Source organism: Protopterus annectens, chromosome 5.part1 (genome assembly GCF_019279795.1).
Source record: "Protopterus annectens isolate FY-2018-M chromosome 5.part1, PAN1.0, whole genome shotgun sequence".
Taxonomy (NCBI): domain Eukaryota; kingdom Metazoa; phylum Chordata; order Ceratodontiformes; family Protopteridae; genus Protopterus; species Protopterus annectens.
Window position 1 is genome coordinate 455,542,080 of NC_056736.1, and position 21,171 is coordinate 455,563,250.

General features: G+C 42.2%; 1 protein-coding gene across 2 annotated transcripts in view; it reads right to left on the minus strand.

The window, feature by feature from the left end:
* MPZL1 (myelin protein zero like 1) overlaps positions 1-21,171 on the minus strand; it is a 1,012,702-nt gene that overhangs the window by 519,250 nt on the left and 472,281 nt on the right. For both annotated transcript variants that reach the window (XM_044073105.1, XM_044073106.1), the window contains exon 3: positions 19,022-19,235. In XM_044073105.1, coding sequence (XP_043929040.1) covers positions 19,022-19,235 — 214 coding nt within the window. The remainder of the gene's footprint in view (positions 1-19,021; positions 19,236-21,171) is intronic.

Sequence of the window (21,171 nt, forward strand, 5' to 3'; positions counted from 1 at the left end):
TTGCCCACCAAAGAAATTCCTTTCTGAGGCAAGGAATTACAGGAAGAAGAGTTTCCAGGTCTTGACAGTGTTGACACCAAAGGCTCTTTATGTACCACTGAAGTTTCCTCATGTGTAGTCTGGCACATGGAATGAGTAGTATGCAAGATGCCATGAACCCCAGAGCTTGCAGGATCTTCCCTGCAGATAGCTGGGGCATGCTGGGTAGTTGAGAGAAGTAGGCTGTCAGGAAAAATTGTTTCTCTGGTGCAAGCAATGCCATCTGGGATGCTGTGTCCAGACCTCCTCCAAGGAAGATTATCCTTTGGGTGGGCACCTATTTGGATTTCTTTTCACTGATTGTGTATCCTAGGGAGGTTTAGTAGTGTCTTTACAAAGGTCAGGTGCTTGAGCAGCTTTTCCTGGCTGTCTGCCTAAATAAGGCAGTCATCTAAGTATTGAATGTCGTTTGTCTTTACGCTTTTCCCGGTTAGGGGTCGCCACAGCAGAATTCCGGTCAGCTAATGATTGGCAGTTTTTTTTTTTTTTTTTTTTTTATGGTGTTGAGTTGCCAGCCCGACACCTAAACTTCAACGAAGGCACGCCCATTCAACGCATGTGTTTGAACACCCACTCGACTGCGGGGAGGACATGCAGATTCCACACAGAAGGCACTCCCAACCCAAGCCGGGAATCGAACGGGAGAACCTCTTAGCCATCCAAGTGTGGATAAATTTGAATATTTCTTTGTCTGCAAAATGCAATGGCCGGAGCCAGACATTTTGTAAAAACTCTTGAGCAATAGATAAGCCAAAGGGAAGCGCAGAGAACTGAAAATGTTGAGATCCTGCCCTGAAGCAGAGATATTTCCTGCATGATTCCCTGATAGGAATGTGGAGGTAGGCCTCTTTTAGATATAGTGTGGCTAGCCAAGCGTCCTTGGATAGCATGGGTAGCAGCTGCTGGAGGGTGAGCATTTTGAATTTTGGAATCACCAGGAAGGCGCTTAGAATTGATAGACTGAGGATGGGGTGCCAGAAAATCGGGAGTAGAAACCTTGGCCTATCTGTTCTGCAGGAACGTGCTCTACTGTTGTCATAGACAGAAGGGAAAGGATTTGCTTTTGAGTCTCTGTCCACTGATTTGGTGGCAGATCTGGGAACCCTTTTGGGGTTGGAAGGGTATGGAAGGAGAATTTGTATCCCTGAGACACAAATGTTCAGAACCCATTGGTCGTTGGTTATGGTGGCCCAGGTGCTGGAGTGAAATGAGTTTTCTTCAAAGGGGTAAGTGAAGGTGGGCAGAGGGGGTGGAGGAGGAGGGGAGTCATTGTGAGTTCTTACCATAAAGGGGTGGCTTAGAACTCCCTTGTTTTGAAGTGGCGGTGGTCCACTGCTTAGATCTCGGCATTCCCTGGGGGCTGCTGTCTGGGCGGTCCGTTTCCACAGGGCCTAGGCTGGGCTGGTTTACTTGGAGCAGGAAAGGACCAGTGCTTGGAGGGACAATGCCTGCTGAACCTTGGGGGCTGGACTTGTAAGAAATCCTCAACTGTTTGCAAAGATTTTGCTTTTTCTTCCATCTTTAAGACCTCTTCTGCCTTAGTGCCAAATCAGTTATCTTTGTACAAGGGGGCATCCAAGAATTTAGATATGACATGGTCTGGCAGGAGTTTTTCCTTAAGCCATACACGTCTTCTAATGACAGATCCAGTGACTGCTGCCCTGCAAGAAGCTTCTAGGGCATCAAAACCACAGTGCAAAGTGTGTTTAGTTATTTAGCTTGCAGAATGCATTATTTCTGGTAAATCTTTAGATTCTCTCCAAGAAGGAAGGGAAGACATTTTTTGTTTAAGGAGTTCCAGGGTATGTTGCTGACATTTCAGCATATGGCACTGACAATTTAGTGTCCTGATAGCAAGAGTAGCTGAAGTGTATACTTTTTTTACACCACCTGTCCAATGCTCTGGAATTCCTGTCTGAGGGTGTGGGATTCTTAGCAGAGGTTGCTTTAATCCCTTTTGGCTCTTGAGAAATGACCTCAGGATCAGCTGTTTGGATTTTTAAAGATATTTGTGGGAGTCAGGGACTCTAGAGTACCGGTCAAGTTTTCTGGGAGCAGGAGGTAAGGCATCATGAGTCCAGCTGGTTTCAAGGAAAACATCATCCACAACTTCCAGAACTGGGGGGGGGGGGGGTGGCCAATGGTCTGTTGCGGAAGATCTAAGAATTCCCTGATTCTCTTTTTAGACTGAGGGTAGTCCTGACTCTACCATTGGAAATGCTCCCTTAAAGTATGCAGGGTTTCCCCAAAGGAAAAATCCTCTGGGGGAAGAGGCTGAAGGAACTGAGTCTTCCGCATCAGAATTCTCATAAGTGGAGAGGGGTTGCATGTCTTCATAGTCAGATGCATCAGATTCATCTGACTCTTGTTCAGGCAAAACTACAGGGGATCTCTTTTCCTTTCCTTTCTGAGGGGGTAGCTTGGCTTCCCCTGATCAGCATGATAAGGTCTTCAGCCATTTTAAGCATTTGAGACTGAGGCAAGGTAGCAGGCGCCTGAGAGTGGGTCATCGGTTTCTTGGGTGTGGTTCGAACCCTGGGCCTAAGAAATTCAGTCGTTTTTAAAAGAACGGTAGTCATGAAGACTACGGTTTGTGTTGAGATTTGGTAGTGTGAAGGGCTTCCTCGGAAGCAGGTGCCTGCTCAGTGGCTCCGGATCTATCCAAGGTAGAGATGACCACAGGATCCTTAGTTGAAGAGTTTTGCGGCATACCAGACTCCGAAAGGGTCTCAGTAGTGGCCTGCGAATCAACAGAAGTGGGGGCGCATCAGGGGCTGTGAAAGCGCCTCACTGAGTACCGGAAGACTGACTACTAGCTTAATGGAAGCTTCGTCGGTAGGTTTGGACCCGTGCAGTCTCTGTCTATCTTCACTTTTTTTGGAAGATCTGCTGTTGGATAGCTTACCGAAGCCATATCGGAATTCGAAGACTGTAAATGAAAATATCTGGCTACAATAAGGGTCTGACAATGGATAGTTCTGGCACTGAACAAAGCACAGAAGTGACAACAGGGGATGTTGTGGTCTGGGCCTAAACAAGTGCTTCAGTAAGAGTGGAAGTCTCAGTGTGGTATTTGCTTTCCACAGGCAAGACAATTGTTAACTTTTTCCTGACATCGGTTAGTGAAAGAAAAAAGAATCCCCAGTGGGGTACTTAGTTTTAGAAGACTTCATCTTCAATTTGGAGATGAAAACTCAGGTAGCGGCCATCCAGCACTCGTACAAACTGCTTCTGCTTCAGGCTCCATGGCAAGAAAGACTGATGCAATGGAGTCGGGTGCCTTACGTTATACTACTGACAACCTGACATTAGTCCTCAAGCAACAGCAACTGACGCAGAAATACTAAGCCTCTGGTATTCGGGCTGTGGGCTAACCTGGCAGGGATAACCCAAATGTGATGACTGCAACAGTGAAACACGAACATCTGACTTTCCCAGCTTTGGCATGGCAAAGGCAAAGAACAATTGATCATCCTTGCTGATATCTTTTGTTCTGTAGCTATAGAATTTGAGCTATCTATGAACATCAAACATATGTAGCAAGTATTTGACTGAGTACTTTGGAAAGAAAACAGGAAGGTGTATAGACTACTTTAAATTAATTAGTTTTGGATGCCACCTTAGAGATAAAGGATATCTTCGTTCTGAGTGAAACTATCTTTGTGAAAAACTAGAAAAGGGGTCTTCGAGGAGAGGACTTGTAGCTCTGGGTCCGACTGGCTGATGCAACTGCGACCAGGAGAAATGTTTGTGTGAGGAATTTTAAGTCTGCAGTGGAAGCAGGTTCAAGAGGAGACTGGGTTAAAGCCTGTAACATAATAGTAATGTCCCATGGAGGAGCTGGGTCTGTAATGGAGGACTCAGCAGAAAAGTACTTTTGAGGAAGGCTTCTCAGATTTTGAGATGCTATCAACAGGTCATTGCATCCATCATGAAAACTGGAAATTGCAACCAATTCTACCACAATTGCAAAACTAGAGACTTTGTCAGAGAGATCAGACAAAATTCAAGTATGGAAAGAACTGGTGCAGAAGGAGGTCCAGACCTTTGGATTAGGCCCAAAATAAAAATCTCTTCTATTCACTATAATAAATTTTCATAGCGGATGTTTTTTGTAAAGTAGAAAGAATGCTGCTTACTGCTGCAGAAAGCTTGGCATCTGTGGCTACAGGTAAAACTATTGGAACCATGTGGGTTAATTTAATGGGCTACTGATTCAGAGGAAGCAATCCAGACAGGTGAGTTAGATCTGGATACTGAACCAACATCCCTGGAAGATGTACAACAAAAGGCCATAAGTTCATAGATAGGTATTAGGCTATCGGCCCTAGGACCTATAACAAGCCTAGCCATAATGATTCCCTGGCTAATGCTTCCCATAAGTATTTACTTTCCTGGGCCCCTGCCTAACAGGGTTACTGATGTGATCCCCAGGGTGAATTTCCCCAGGGTGAATTTCCCCATCTCCCATTCAATAGTCAAGGTTCCTCTGGAAGAGGGCCATTGAGGCGCTCTGTCTGACATGTACGGGCAGTCTATTCCAGAGTATGGGGAGTCTCTGGGTCAGGAACCTATCCCTCCAGCATGTTCTATTCATCGTAATGACAAGGTTAAGATCCCTGGATCGTGTGGCTTGGTGGGATTGGGATTTCTTTAAGTGTAGCATGTCCAACAACTCTGGGTTTGACATGGCCTTGCATGTTGGGCAGAGATCACCTCTAAGTAGGCGATATGTGACAGAGTACAGCTGGAGTTTCTTTAGACGGTCAGCATAAGGCAACTGCTTTAGGCCCGTGATTCTTTTTGTGAGGTATTTCTGTGGCCTTTCTAGTTGTTGCAGATGTCTTGTGAGGTACCTAAGGGGCATTGTATTCTATAATGGGTATAATGAGGTATGAGTACAGAGGGACAATGACCTTTTTTCTGGATGAAAAGCCCTTAGTGATGAGGTGTGCCATATAGAAGGATTTTCGAACTGTTATGGCTATGTGGTTATCAACGGTGAGACCACTGTCCACCTGTGTCCCTAGGTCTCTTATCACACTTCATAGGTTGGTACTAGCCTATCGGCCCTAGGGCCTATACAAGCCTAGCCATAATTCCCTGGCTATTTCTTCTCACAATTTTTACTTCCCTTTTGGTGTTTAGTGTACTGCCGCCTATGTGGTAATTCACAGGTACATTTTTTTTCCAAAGGGGACAACTACACATTTCTTGGCATTTAGCTTGAGCCCATGGCTCTGGCACCAGGCATCTGTTTTGGTAAGGCCCTTCTACAGTATATCCACATCATTTGGGGATTCAATAATGACTCCCTGCTTGCAGTCATCTGCAAACTTTGTAAACCAGAGTCCCTTGGTGTTGGCCTGTACTTCAGAGATGTAGATGCCAAACAAGAGTGGTCCCAAGACAGACTCCTGAGGTACACCACTTGAGAATCCTGAGGTACACCACTTGTCACTTCTCTGGAGCTGGATTTGGAGTCTGCTACTTTTACACTGTGTGTTCTGTCAGTAAGCCAGTTTGCAACCCATCGAGTGATGTACGGATTAATGCTCAGCTTAGTAAGTTTATCTATGATTCTAGAGTGGGGAATAGTGTTGAAAGCCTTGGCAAGGTCCAGGTAGGCTGTGTGAACCACCTTACCCTTTGTCCACGGCTCTGGAGACTGATTCAAAGAAGCTGATCAGGTTCAGGAGACAAGACTGGCCCTTCATGAACCCAAACTGGGTGGGGTCCAGTGTTTGAAGGTTGCCAATGTCTTCATTTATAAGTTCCATGATAATACTTCCATGGCCTTGCAGATCAGGCTCGTCAGACTGATGGGACGGTAGTTCCCGGTATCCAAAGTGGATCCCCCCTTGTGGAGTGGGATGACTGTAGCAGTGTGCCACTCTGTGGGCACAAAGCCTGAGGTGAGGCAATAACTAATTATGACACATAGGTGAGGTGCCACTTAATTTTGTAGTTCATGCAGTACACAGCCCAGGATGTCGTCTGGTCCCATGGATGCTGTATTCTTGGCTTTGGAGAGTACGTTTTTTACCCAAGTGGCCGTGATTACTGGACTTTGGCATTCTTTTGGTATTGAGATGGGCCCTTTAGGGGGTGAGAGGGGGGCGAAGTTAGCACTGAATCTGTCTGCCAGGATACTGGCAATATCCTTGGGATCAGTATATCTAGTGGCATTCTGCTGTAGCTCAGAGCAGATCTGAGTATTGCCATTTAGATTCTTGACATAGCTATAGAATGCTTTGTAGTTGGTCTTTGAAATCTTTGGCAATTTTGTTTCTGTAGCTAGTTTGGAAGATTTTATGAAGGATCTCAGCTTTCTACTGAGGCTGAAGGAGTTTTTTGAATCCTGGGTTCTTCCTCTTTTCTGCAACAGTTTCTTCCTTCTGTTGTACAGCTTGTTTACGCCAGGGGAACACAAGAATGGCTTTTTTTTTTTTTTTTTTAATACAGAGGACAGCATCTTGGTTCTACTTGGGATGGCTCAGTCCATGCATGAGTGAATGTGCTCATACAGCACATTAATGTAGGATTCAGCAGTTGAACTTCCAGTTCCCTTCTGCATGGGTGTCATGAAGTTTGTTACTTCTCACTTGAGAAGCATGAAGTTGGCTTTGGAAAAGTTTTTTTTACAGAGGTTTCTTTAAAGGGGGTGGGGGTGGGATGTGGATATCAAGGGTGATTAGCTTATGGTCTGATCTGACCAATGAGGGGGTGACCACTGGTGTGGAGCATCGATCTCCCATGTTGGTAATGACCAGGTCTAGAATACTGGTACCCCTGGTGGGACTATGAATTAGTTGCTCTACAGCGTTGGAATGTATGAATTCCAAGAACCACTGAGCAAAGGTGTTGGCACAGGAGTAGTTTTCCCAGTTAATGGCAGAGTAGTTGAAATCACCCAGTATTAGGGTGTTTGATTGATCTTAATATTTTCCAGTATGTTTAGAAAGGTGTAGTGAGAATCTTGGGGCATGATGAGGGATCTATAGCAAGCTCAGTTTGTATTGCAGTCTTGCCTAGTGTTAAGTTGCACCTGGAGAATTTTATATGCATTGTGTTGGGCAACCAGCCTGGAGGTGTGAATATCCTTGGTGAATATGGACACTCCTCCAACTTTAGTGTTTCGGTCCTGGTTTGGTGGTCAAAAAGTGTGGTACAAGTTGTAGCCTGGTACTGCAGGGGTGCACTCTGGAGCTTTGAACCAGGTCTCAGTTAGTGCACAGATACTGATGTTCTCCATTTTAGGAGAGTCTCGAAACAGTGCATCTTGCGGTTTAGACTTTTAGAATTGAGTAGCATTACCTTCAGATTTTGCTTGCTTGTACCCATTACAGTTGTAGTTTTGTCCTTTGAACCTTACCTAAAAAAGGCACTATAGGGGTGGCAAGAGCCTTAACCAGTAACTTGAATCCCAGGGGCAACAGGTGCAAGCCATCTTTGCAAAGCATCATGGTTTGTCGATCATGTCATCCCAGTCAGACAGATACTGGATCTCCTTTGAATGACACCAGAAGCTTATCCAATTATTGAAGTAAAATCATTTTTGTCCTTATACTATGGTATAATTCTGGGCGATGGCAGGATGCTGCTCAGGGCTAGGGTCATACCTGCCTGGGCTACATTATCCGAGAGCTCTTCCATGTCTCTCTTCATGTAGTCCAGGGAGGTACGTCTCAAGTCATTCACTCAATGACAGTCATATTAGTCCCTGTTGTGGAGTGACTTGAGTGCATGCGTTATGTGGCAGATCCTGGCACCAGGCAGTCAACTAACTGCCATTTTCTCCTTGTTCAGCCTGGTGAGTGGGACATCAGTGTGCCTGACTGTAGAGTCACCTATGACTTTAGTGTCGGGTAAGTTGTCTTGCCTTAAGAGCTGCTGTTGGGTGGCACAATGGTGTTGTGAGATATGTGATGCTTTGGTTGTGTTTGGGGGTGGTGTTCGTTTGCGTTTCAGCTTCGGAGGTCCTTGTTGCTTGGGCAGGTTAATGTTAAGAGCCTCTGCATATGTGGGTTTAGTGTTGCTATGTGTGGGTTTTGGTGGTGTGGGTTTTGAAGGACTATGTGTTGTTTGAGATGTGTGGGTGTTATCCTTCTCCTCTTGACTGTCTAGCACAATCCTGGCTGGAGAGAGCCTTGCTTCTAGTTTGGCTATGTAAGTGCATCTCTCGCAGGTTGTAGTGTTTGGTGGTAGAAGGAGAGGGTTGTCTGTGTACATGAGGCAATTGCTGCACTGCCCCAGTATACCCAGATTCACCAGGTGGACAGGAGAAATCACTGGAAGCTGACCCTTGGACATGCCTGGTTAGGTACTTTCTTTGTGTAGTACAAGAGCTGTTTTCCCTTACTTTTTGGCAAGGTACTTGCAATTGTATGCTGTCTAGTGCCTACGACCATTTTCTGCTTATTGCCAAGGAAAGGTGAGTGCTTGCAACAAATTAAGGCTTCCTAGTGCTTTTCAGCGAGTTTTAGAGCAAGTGCTAGTCACAGGTATACAAATGTTATGTGTTACTGCTGATAAACTAGCTAGTTCTAAGGGAAAATTCGAAGAACAGACTTTCTGGCACCAGGAATTGTTTAACCATAGCCCCACAGTGCACAAACACGTGTATTTATGCCAGAAAATTGAAAGGGATAGAAATCAGCCCAAAATGATCAATAGAATAAGTAAGGAACTCATGTCCATTGCGGCCAAAAAAAGGGGGCAATAATGATTACTCTGGCCTTGCACTATCTTGCTTTCTGTATGAATTTGCTCATTAGTGGTAGAAGGAAAAGCACACGAGACCCAGGGGCCAACTGTGGACCAGAGCATCCCTCGGTGACTTTCCCTGTGGAGGGATCAGGGCATAACACTTATTGTTTAGATAGGAGGCAAATAAGTCACAACAAGGTTGGCCCCAGCAAAGGAAAATTGTTTGTGTCACTGTAGGATTGAAGGACCACTTGTGAGCATCAGCCCTGTCCAACTTAATTTGTCTAAGAGTACACTGGAGGACTTCGGGATGTTCATTGCTATCAGAAATCATTGTGAAGACTTCACTCATTTCCACACCCTCATGGCATTTCTAAATACAGAATATGATTTGGTTCCTCCCTGTTGTTGATGTACCGCACCACAGTCATGTTTGTCCATCTGTATGGCTATCATACCCTTGGAGAGGAGGATCCTGAAATGCCTGCACTGCTAGGACGACTGCTCTCATGTCCAAGACATTGATGTGAAGGTTAGCTTCTACTGTCAACCATGAATATTGGACCATCTTCCCTTTGAAATCCCGCCACCACCTAAGAAGGAATGCATCTGTGGTCACTGTCAACAGGCAAATCTATCTGAAATGGGCATCTCTCGGTCACAGATGGGGATGTGATCTACAGAGATGTGTTTTTTGCAGACCTCTGTAATGTGAATTTTTGACTGAAAAAGGTGTGTGGATTGAGACCACTGTACTGATAGGAAGATATTTCAGGAGTGCTGCAGTAGAACCTAATGGTATTATTAAAATTGTGGATGCCACGAGACCTCAAGAGACATAGAATTAACCTCAGCGATGGTGTAAAGCTTGAAGAGCCGTTAGCTGAAGTGACTGAACACTGCACTGGGGAGGCTGACTATTTGTAGTTTTGTGCTTGGGTGGCACCCAGTAAATTCCATACTCTGAGCTCGAGTCAGCTGACATTCTGGCAGATTTATGGAAATTGCTAGTTTCAGAAGCAAGTGGAGCACATGATCCTGTGTGAGTGAGGAGCCAGTCATCGAGAAACAGGAAGACTTGGATCCCCAGAAGGCACAGGTACACGGCTACTACTGCCATAATCTTGAACACCCTGGGAGCTGTGGTGAGACCGTATGGCAGCTCTCCGAATTTAAAATGACAGACTCCCAAGCTGGAAGAAAAGAAATCTTCTGGAATGCTTTGCTATTTTGATATGACAGCAAACATCCTGGAGATCTATACATCACATCCATTAGTCTTTCCCCAGAAAGGGCAAAATGGACTGAACAGAGACCATCTGGAATTTTGTTTTACGAATTGGTTTAGATGACAGATCCAAGATAGGTCTGAAGTCCCTGGACTTCCTCGGTACTAAAAAACCTAGAGCAGACTTCCATACTAACTGGTTGTGGGGGACTGGCTGGATTACTCTTTTCTAGCAGCTTTGAAATTTCTCTAGCTGCTAAATCTCTCTGACTGGGTAGAACATTACATACTTTCTTCTTTCCCTGTAGTGATAAGGAAAAAGGAAATGAATAGCCTCTGAATGTTATTCTTAGCACCCATAAATCTGATATGTGCCAGGCTTGAGGTTGTAAAGACAGAGATGCCTCCCCCAACCACTGCCAGAGTGCAGCAGTCGGGCAACCATTCAGGACTGCTGAAAGGCTTTCTCAGAGAATAGGCTGTGAAAACCTTGATTGTGTGGTCCGGCTATGCTTCTTGTGTGTCGCCCATTAAAACTGCCTCCTTTGGCATGGGAAGGATTGTTACATTGAGAGTCATGGAAAGAACTCCAACTTGTGGAACCACAACTTCTTCGCCAATATCTGGTTTCTAGAGGAAGTTCTTTGTGGGGTAGAGAAGCACACTCCCACTGCAGAAAGCATCTTACCATCTTGTTGGCTCCTGGAGGGTGTATCCTTGAGTTTTGATCCAAAAAAGGTTGAACCATCATAAGGGGCATTAATAAAGGATGGTTTAAAGCCTTTCACAATGTCACACCCTGGTGTGATGAACGGTTATGCTGGTGCCTGTTGTTCTAGCCATGTAGTCTGTTGCATTACAGAGATGATGCATGGCCACATTACAGGGGTATTGAAGGGTGGAAAGCTTGAGGTCCACTGTTTTTTTTTTGAACATCTGCGGGCAACATCTCAGAGAGTGACTTGGTGATCTCTCTTGTCAAGTCTCTATCTATGGTAAATCAACTAGAGAGTTCAGTGATCTAAGGGCCAAAGTCGCTGAAGCATATGCCCGCTTTCCAAATCTGCCCATCACCGTAGATTCTCTGTTAGAGAAAATGGACAAGCTTTCTTCCCTCAGCCCTTTCTTTGTGGCCTCTGTCACTATCACAAGCCTCTGTCACTATCACAACATCTACTATTTCCTGTCTGTTGGTGCAGATAATACACAGTTAGCTTTCTTTGGTATGGGATCCGCATCATCAGGGTCCTTCTACACCCACTGAACCATAAGCTTGATAAGTAGAGGTTACCACTAATGATGATGTTGGTCCAGAACCACCCAAGAATACTGACTCATCTGGAGAAGAGTCTTGGAACATCCAAGCCCCCTCTCTGTTTCATTAACTCTAGAACGTAACTTAATGAGATATCTTCAGAGAGGGAGCAATGGGAACCCTTTCCTTCCTCTATAGGAGTATCTTCATTGAAAAACATTGCTAATGAGTCTAGGTGCTTCCACCTGTGTATCTGTTTTCTGAGGACACCTTCTGGGGGTACAGTAGAAAGGTCAGAACCAGACAGGGAACTAAAGGAAATAGACTTCCTCAGAAACCCGTGGTGCCAGCTGTCCCTGTATGACAGGATAAAGGGGTAATGAAGCAGAGTGCGGATAGCGTTTGGGTGGAATCAAACTGGCTGAAGCTACTTTGTCTTTGGAATTTGCAAAAATAAAACTTTAAAAAGCCTCAAAGGCAGAGGTTGCTACTGAAACAGAGGAATCCTCCTGTTTCAAAGAGAGAGAAACCTCAGCACCAATGAGCCTCGACCCTGAAGCCAATCTCAGATACAATCTATACATGGCTGAAGCCGAAAGAGATGATTCAGAGAACCTGTGTCAACTCCACTCCAAAGCACTGGATGCAAGTCTCATCTAGATCAAATGGCATCAGAATAGAGAGAGATTGAGAGACAGTGTATATCAAATACGCAAGAAGCTCTGATGTCAGAGGTGCCACGGTTCCAACTGGTTCCAGTAAAATTGAACCTGAAGACAGGGTTGGTGCGGACTCTTGTATAGGAGGGGTAAGTTGACCAACACTTGGCACCTTCCCAGGGGACAGTACTTGTATGACTCCAAGCTGTATCTGTGTTCTCAGGAATTTCATCCTCATCCTGTCAGAGTTCTGTAAGGCTTCTTGATGCTCAAGTGGACAATGCCACTAAGGATGGTCGAGAATGCAATATGACGTAGTGCCATCTGTGCCAGGGAGAGTATGGCAGTGCATGTGCAACATATGCCAGGATAGCTAGACAGAGTTTTGTAAAGGAGGTCATTTGAATATCAATGATTTGTAAAGTTGCTCTTGTTAATAATGCATCAACAGTGGGTCCTGCTGGACAGAAGAGAGATACAGATATATGTCAGACAGTATTATAACTGATTAAATATATATGTTTTAACAGAGAATTATGGAAGGGAAGTTGTTAATCTCAGTCTAGCTAATTTTGAAAAATAGGTTGAAAATTAAATGGGCTGGTTTAGGCCATAAACATTTTATAAGTCTGACTGCAGCCAAAGACAAAAATGTCTGTCTTACTGTATTGTCCCTAGGAGTGAACAAATTGCTACTCTGGAAGGATGGAAGTTTTTGAAACTGTTTTATAGCTTTCAGATGCTGTAACAGATCTTAGCAAAAATCTGGGTGTGTACTGTACCAGAGTCAGGTGACCAGAGATGATGTCATTCTATAACCAGCACTGAAATGATTTGTTTTCTTTTTTAAGCTATATGTGAGAGATATTCTGGAACTCTTAGCAGCACTTTGGAACCAGACAGGAAACATCTCTCACACAGCCTTACACCACATGTTGCCTTGCTTTAGTAAGTAACCAGGGAATAGTAATTCTTTAGATTAGTAAGAAAAACATAGTGAGAATAGTCAAGTACTGTTTTTCTGTACCTGTGTAACCCTATCAAACCGTTATTTTCTTTTTATATCTCCTGTGATTGAAACTCTGGTGTTTATTGTAACTAGATATTCAGTATTCTCATGTTTTCTGTTTCATTATTTATTACTAAATATTTCTATACCTTTCATTGGGGCTGGTCTTTTAGTGAATACTTTTAACATCTCGAGAGCACTTACTCTTATTAGTGACACTGTGGCCACTCCCTGAAAGCCTTGCTGCATTGGTCAAACTCTACCATTTATAGTCATATTTCTTTTAATTAGTACAACCAGGTACCCTTGTAAAAGCCTTAGAGTAGCCGACTGGTGGTGGCGTAATTACCTTATAGTCTCAGCAGAGGGGGCACATCTTATAAATCTGTGCCAGCCTTTCCCAGGTGTGTGTGTGTGTGTGTGTGTGTGTGTGTGTGTGTATCAGCTACTTCAAACAGGGACATAGAGCTCCAAAGTGGTCAGTTGGAGTCTTATTTGGGTTCTGGACAGAGAAAGTCCAGCTCCAGGTCTGGAGGGTGCTCCCTGTGTGCTCTTAAGGAAAATTGTGCTTGGTGCAGACAACTGCATCTGAAAATACTGGGTGCATCAATCTTTGTTCCTAGTGGCCATCCCTCACTGGTGTCAGTGGTGAGGATTGAGGTTTCTTGACTACTGGCCCAGAGTAGGGATGATCACGGGGAATATCACCCTCTTAGAGAATTGGAGACTGGAATCTAGAACCTACTGGTATTGGTGATCAACTGGTCAGAGGAAATGGAGATTGAATTCGACACACCCTCAGCTCCAATCTTCCAGACACTTTAGGGTCAGGGTTGACAGAGGCTGTCTGCTCCAGAGACCTTTTCTTCAAGATTTTGTTGAAGATTTGCTCCTTTCCTTTTCTCACTTATATTCATCTTCTTTGTCTTTATCCTGGCCCTTTGACTTTATTTTCTTTCTTTGAAGGTGAGGAAGGTGAATGGGTCATCCCTACCTGTGCAGGAAGAAGCCCCTTTAAAACAAGTTTGTCCCTTCTGGTCTGGAAGGACCTTGCACTGAAGGCTACCCAAGACTGACTACATCCAGATGAGTGGCACTGAGACAACACATTTGGAGTGCATGTCCTGAGGTGGTAGTTTGTGCCTACACTGAGCATTTCTTGAATCCACTCGATTTCGATACTGAATTATCTTAGAAAAACAGAACTTTCTAAAAACTAACTATCATAGCATATTAAAACAATTATAAAATACTTAACACAGAAACCCAAGTCCTTAACTGTAGCATAACTACCAAACAATGAATAACTACTAAATGAAAGAGTATATAACTAAACACTTATCTAAAATTATCTAAGATATATTCCAATATGAATAGTGAGAGAAAAAACTCATGACAGGAGAGGAGCGGTAACTGCAAAACTGAAAAGAATCCTACTAAATCTTGATACCTCTCAGGACGTTTGAAACGTTCTAGCAACAAACAAGACCTGTGCATTTAAGGTACAGCCTAGAGAATTATGGGTATGGGAGGAGTTAGAGCTCTGGTTCCGATAAGCTTTGAGACTGGAGCAGACGTCAGACCACGTCAGATCCAACAACCTATATGTTTGAATAGATGAAAATAGACAAAACTGGATCCACTGTTAATGCCTCTTGACATCTGGATAAAGACTCTGCAAAAGCAAGTAATCTAAAGAAAAAGATGTGAATGCCAGTCAGTCTGCAATGAGCTACGACAGCGCTTAGCCACTAGACATTTTGAAAGCCCCCTTGGAGCTGTACTTAAACCAAAGGAAATGCAGAAAACTGAAAATGTGATGCAGAAACATTGACCCTTAAAAACTTCCTGAAGACTATGGCTATAGGAATACTGTAGTATAATCTGTTAGGTCTAGTTACCAAGTAACTCATGAGAGGAATGAGATGCAACTGATTCTGTAAGGTCAAGACCTCTGGCACCTTTACAGAGAGCTTTAGAACCTACAGGTTTGGCATTTGTCTCCAGGTGGCCTCTTTCTTTGGTACCAGAAACACTGTGGGATAGAAGCCTTTGCCTCTGACTTAAAGGCACTGGTTCAAGGACTCCATGGGTGTGTAAAGACTGAAGAACTTGAGGAAACAATTTGGGTTTGGAGGGTAGGAAAGTATTTTCCAAAAAGGAAGACTCTGTATTAAATGCCATCTGTAACCCTCCTGCACCACGCCCTGAAGACTGAAACAATCTTTTCAGAAACGGGAATGTTGAGGGCCAGTTTTAGGGAGAAATTTGTAGAAATATTAGCTGAGGGAAAAGGGGTAAGGAATGCTAAAATTGCCATTTTGTACTGTTGGTCTGTCATTTTTCTCGAGAGAAAAAAAAAAAAAAAAAAACACTTTTGCAGTTGTTACTCTCCAGCCATCTCTTTTTGTGCATTTTGTTTGAAATGACTGGTTTTGTTTATTTGGCTTTTTTGGAGTAAGGAGGAGGCCAATAAGAATGTTATTTGGGTACATGACATATCTTAGACACTCCCTGAATTAACTTCCCTCTTTCATCATATTGTTTGTGAACATGGGTAGCAGAAGAGACAACTGCAAAAAATGGAAATCTCAAGCAGATAAATCTGAGCCAGGTAAAATACAAAATCAAAAAACAAACTATTTGTATTTCCACTGAGCTAGTTTTCATGAAGTAGAAATATAGCACAACAAGCTCTCAATTATGCGTTAAGTCATTCAGAGTAAAAAAAAAAAAAAAAAAAACACATAGCTTAATTATAACTTAATAAGCACATGATTAATACAAACATTTAACTGGTTAAAGATAAATATATAATTAATACCAGCACGTCATTTACCTAAATTGTCTCATTTTTAATACAGAATAGAAAAATTCTAATAAAAACTTAAGATAAGGCCAAAGAAAAGACACTGCTGCAACAACTGTAGTTACTGTAGGTATCAAGGTAGTGTGTGTATACAACCGATTACTGGACATGGAAAGTAATATCTCTGCAGAGTGCAATTCAAAAAATGTAGTTTATATTTCTGACTGTATAGTCTGCTCAGCTTTCTATGTGAGGAAGACCAATAGAAAACCTAAGGAACATGTTTGTGACCATCTGTCTGAGGTTAGAAGGAACATCAACACCAATGCACTTCATAAACATTAATGAGACTGCTTAAACGCATTATTTTAAGTTTATGGTGCTGCAAGACATATCCGAAAAGTCCAAGAAGAAATGATAGTTAAAAATTTAGACTATAAATGGGTTTGCGTTTTAACAGCAGATAAATTTCCTAGGTTTATTGTGTTTAATGTAGTGACTAGTATAAAACTTTTATTAAAAAATGACACAATACAGGAAGGATGGGAGAGGAATGAAGTATATCAGTTTGTAACATAACTACTCACTTCAAGGGGAACATCTATTTGTTCCAATAAAGATACCTCATTCATCCTGGCAACGGTCTGATGAAAAGAACATTCCTCCGAAGACGGAAAAGAGAGTTTTCCTCAAAATGTGGGAGATGGGTTTGGGAATTTGCAGAAGCCCCATCTCTGTCAAAAATCAGAATCAGACATAGTTTCTTCAGGAATAATGTGGCAGGGAACGTCCATCTGTAAAGGCTTCTGCATACCAGGATTTACTGCCTGTAATGTCTGTCTAGCCAAAGCAAACAACTCATTTTTAAGAGCAACAAATTCATCAGAACAAGTTTTAACCTTTTGTTTTTTCATAATAGGCATTCCAGCAGAACAGGACCAACTTGAAGGACAGACATCTGCCTGGTCTAATAATTTCTTGCCCAGTTACCCTTGATAAGACTCTCCCAGACTCAGTGAAAATGGCTGTCCAATGCCCTTACAGGACATGAACAGCCACAGAGGAGGTTCTGAACCGCAGTATATGCTGCCCAAAAGGACTACAACAGATGAAAACAGAAGCGAGTTAGTGGGCTAACAGCCACTGCAAGTTCACCCACTATAGGCTTGGCTGTAGATCAAATCCCTACAAAGTGGTCTGGCATAATGGTTAAGGTCTTCATCTCTCAAAGTAAATGGTTCAAGTCTGTTCTCCGATTACTGGACAGGCTTAAAAAAATGGTCCTTTAGAGCAGTTAGCCTACTACTCACCTATTTGATTAATGGGGGAGTTGGCATAATGGTTAAGGTCTTCACCTTAAACACAAGGTTTGATTCTTAGGTTATTAGCTAGGCTTAAAATGGTCATTCAGGGCAAATCGGCTTAGAATTCACTTATGAATGACAATGGTAAGGACTCCTCCTTAGCAAGTGCTTTTTTTCTTTCTAGTTCAGTTGTTAAAAACATTTTCCAAATAATTTCCACACTAAGCCCATAAGAATAAATTAAGTGTTTTTATAACTACTTAAGAAAGCTTCTGGAACTGTTAATTGGTGTGGTTATTTAAGCAGTGCTGAAGGACTGCTTTTATCTTTTAGGAGGCCAGTGATCAGAGGCACCAGAGAAATAAAGCTGCTTTTAAGCAAAGTATTTTACTGTTGACATATTGTTTCAGGCATAGGGCTGTGTTTGGATAAGATTATTATAAAGGAGAAAGTTAAACATTTTTTTTGAACCAAATACAGCTAAAAGGAGAGTTCAAGGGAAATAAATGTGGCGTGAAATAATGCCATGGGAGAGGAAGGAATGGAACAAGGAAAGAAAGACACGGAGAAAAAAATGAATTATGAAGAAAAAGGGATTGACCAAATTGGGACAGATCCTTCAGAGAAACAAAAAAAGGCAAAACAGTAAAAAATCAGCACACACAGACACATGCACAGACTGCACAACAATGGGAAGAGGGCAAATCCCCACTCCCCACTGTTTCACAACCTCCCATAAAGTAATGCCACCAAAAGTGATCAAATAATTACTTCTGCTGGCAGTAAAAGCATTCAACACTAGATTATATGGACCACACACACACACACACACACACACACACACACACACACACACACACGACATATCTACATGTCACTATATGTTACTGTAAACAAAGTTATGTTCTGCTATGACTGTACTACTGCATTTTATAGAAGACAAAAATAACAAACCCAGTACCCATGCTGTCTTCTAGGACTACCTCACAAAAAAAGTCTCAGAAATATTGCCCTAATTTACTGGCTGTGAAAAAGAAAGCATAAAATCATGCACCATGGAATAAGAACTGAAACAGAAAAAGAAAGGGAGACCTGTTGCCCTGCAAGAGGCTTGCTATAATCTTTCAAATCCAATCTGGGAAAACAAAACAGATTTGCACAAGATGATGTATGGAAAGCCAATTAATGCAGTCAAAATATTCTCAAATTGTTTCATATAGTTCGCCATTACTACTCACAATGGAATGTCAACTATGGTTAACATTTTACATTAACCATAGTAATGTTTTTGTCAACAACTTTGTCACATATGCCACTCTGTTTTACAAGTGTTGAGTCTTTTCTGATATGCATACAAATGAGTGCAATGACTAAAATTACTAAGCCAAAAAAGAAAACATTAATGACCTGCAGTAATTGCTTCAAATGCAGATGTAGATCTCTCAGCAGGACAGATTCAAATCACTTTCCTTTCTATGCAAACTAAACTATTAAGGTCATGCAATGCCATGACACTGGCTTCAGAATATATGCCGATGTGTATGAATGATGTACAAGTAACACTTCAACTATGACAGATGGCCCATACTTGTATATACTGTATGCAGTATGCAGTTATCTATAAGCCTCACAGCAAGAGGTTCCGCTATTGTTTGATTCCCAGCTGGGGTCCCTTCTGTGTGAAGTCTGCATGTCCTCCATGTGTTCATGTGAGTTTCCCTCCAGGTGCGCTGGTTTCCTCCCACATTCCAAAGACATGCAGAAAGTGGATTGGACACACTAAACTGCCCATACATGTGACTGTGCATACAAGTGCGTGGTTTGGAAGAACTACTGTAGCAGGGCTAGCCAACCAGTGGTTAAATTTTGGCTCTAGATAATTGTCATTGTTAATGTGACACTGCGACTCCATGTGGGAAAATGGAAAAAAAGGGGTTGTGTACGAATGGTTAGATGGAGTTATTTGAAAGTACTGTAGAATCCACTGCTGTATATACAGGATACTTTACCTTGCTCTACAACATGAACTTGAATGTCCCTGGGACTACTGGCAACATCAGGTGGATTCACCACAGAACATCTGAAGGTACCATTGTCTGCAAAATGCATGTCTGCAATGCTTATTGAAGCATCTCCTTTGTCAAGGTTTCCTGCCCAGTTGACTCTATCCTTGAACTGGGGAATATTTCCATGGTAGGATTCTCCTCCGGAATAATATAGTAACTGCAAGAAGGGAAAAATGCAATATTTATATTACCATATAATACAAAATATTGAAAAAAAACTTTATGGCTAGGTTACAGAAACTATACCCACATATAATTACGCTCTGACATCAAGGCAGTAACACTACAAAGTTTTACATTACTAGCAGAGTGTGCGTGCGCTTGTGCGTGTCTGGCTATTAACTTGAATTTTTTTACTGAAGAAGGGCATCTCAGTGGACTTTTTCAGACCTAATCCAGGTTGTAAAACAAAACAGCAGCAAATTATATTTATAAAGACAATGGAACAGAAAGGTAAACTTGGATAACAGCACGTAAACAAGCTGTTTCCTTATTTTCTTTAATGCACAAGTGCACCTATTAAACTCTACACACATTCTCTTACACAGTTATGCATACTGCACATACTTAGGAACGATGACTAGTCTGAGCTTCACCATGCAGTAACCTAAGCATTAGATATGTGATAAACTCACAAAGTCAGTATTCAGTGATAAGAGCTTCAAACTGGATCTTCTACTGTAGGCACTATTTAAATCTTTACATACTGCTTGCCCCATACAGACTTGTGCTGAACAGAGGTTCTTCCAGTCAGCCTCGTTCCATCTTTGCTTGCAGCTCGTGTTTGTGACAATGAGATACAGTGAAAGAAGCGACCCACTTTTTCAACAAGACATCGTTAACTCTAGATTATTTATAGATGCAGGTTAGTAAATGGGGCAAAATGCTACCCAAGAGTCAGTATTAAACTGCAGCAAAACAATGAAAACCAACACTAGTAAACGCCTGACAAAATCTTAACAAAACTTGTGAATGTCCCGCTTGGGGAAAAAAAAAAAAAAAACTAGGAACCTGAATAAAGAGAATAAAATCAGCCAGAAAAGAAGAATAGTATTGCTGGAACTGAAGTCATCCACATGTCTTGGTAAGTACCTTCACAAGGTGGATAATTTTTCACAAAATCTCACCAAGACAACACAGATGTATACACTGTATTTTATATAGCATATATCAGACGGAGAATGTTAAAAAAAAAAAAAAAAAAAAAAAAGACAGGCACGTGCACAAGTCTCAGGATAAAAAAAATGCCTAAACCTGGTACGCGCACTTGTACTAGGACTGGAAAAATGACTGTGTAGAACCTTCAAGACACAAACATTTCTACAATTGGGTTAGGTCAGACTTTGGGAGAAGATGGCCTCCTGTTGTAGAAGGAAGTAGTAATCCACAAAAATCACAAAAATTGACAAGCCAAAAACAGCCATAAAGATGATACAGTGGACTAGAGGACAAGGAAGAAATTATTGATTTTGCAGTTTGTTTACCAGGATAGTCCATTGGGCCAAGGAGCCAGTTTTCAATGGAGTCCTGGTGAGAAAAGCTCCAAACAATGACAAACAAGTGATAAAGTAATGTAGACAAACATTCAAAATTGTTACAAAAGTATATAACATGTATAAGATATGTAGAATACAATAAAAAATATACTAACAAAAGAAATAATATTCAATGCCTGTACAGGATGTCTGTATCTAACTATATTTACATATTGTATAAAAATAAGTCAGATTGGAAGAAAAAAATAAAAGAATGACAGAATAGGAAGATTAAGGTATGATAGGTGAAATGATAGATATAGGAATGTAAAGAAGCAGGTATGGAAGATGTAGGGGTAGAGTTAGTTAGGGGATAAGACAGTGGGGGTCAGTGCTATGTAATATTGAGAAAGAGAGGTAGGTGGGGTGGGAGAATTAGAGGAGAGAGACCTAAGTAATGTGAAATTAGAGAAGTTACCTTCCCATGAGATTAAGAGAAGGAAGATAGGTAGGATATAGTTCAGTAGAGGAGGGTCAGGAGGGATGGGAGCAAGAGCAATCCCAGAGAGATGAGAGGTGGGAATGCAGTAAGGTTTTAAAGGTGGAGAGGTTGTTGGT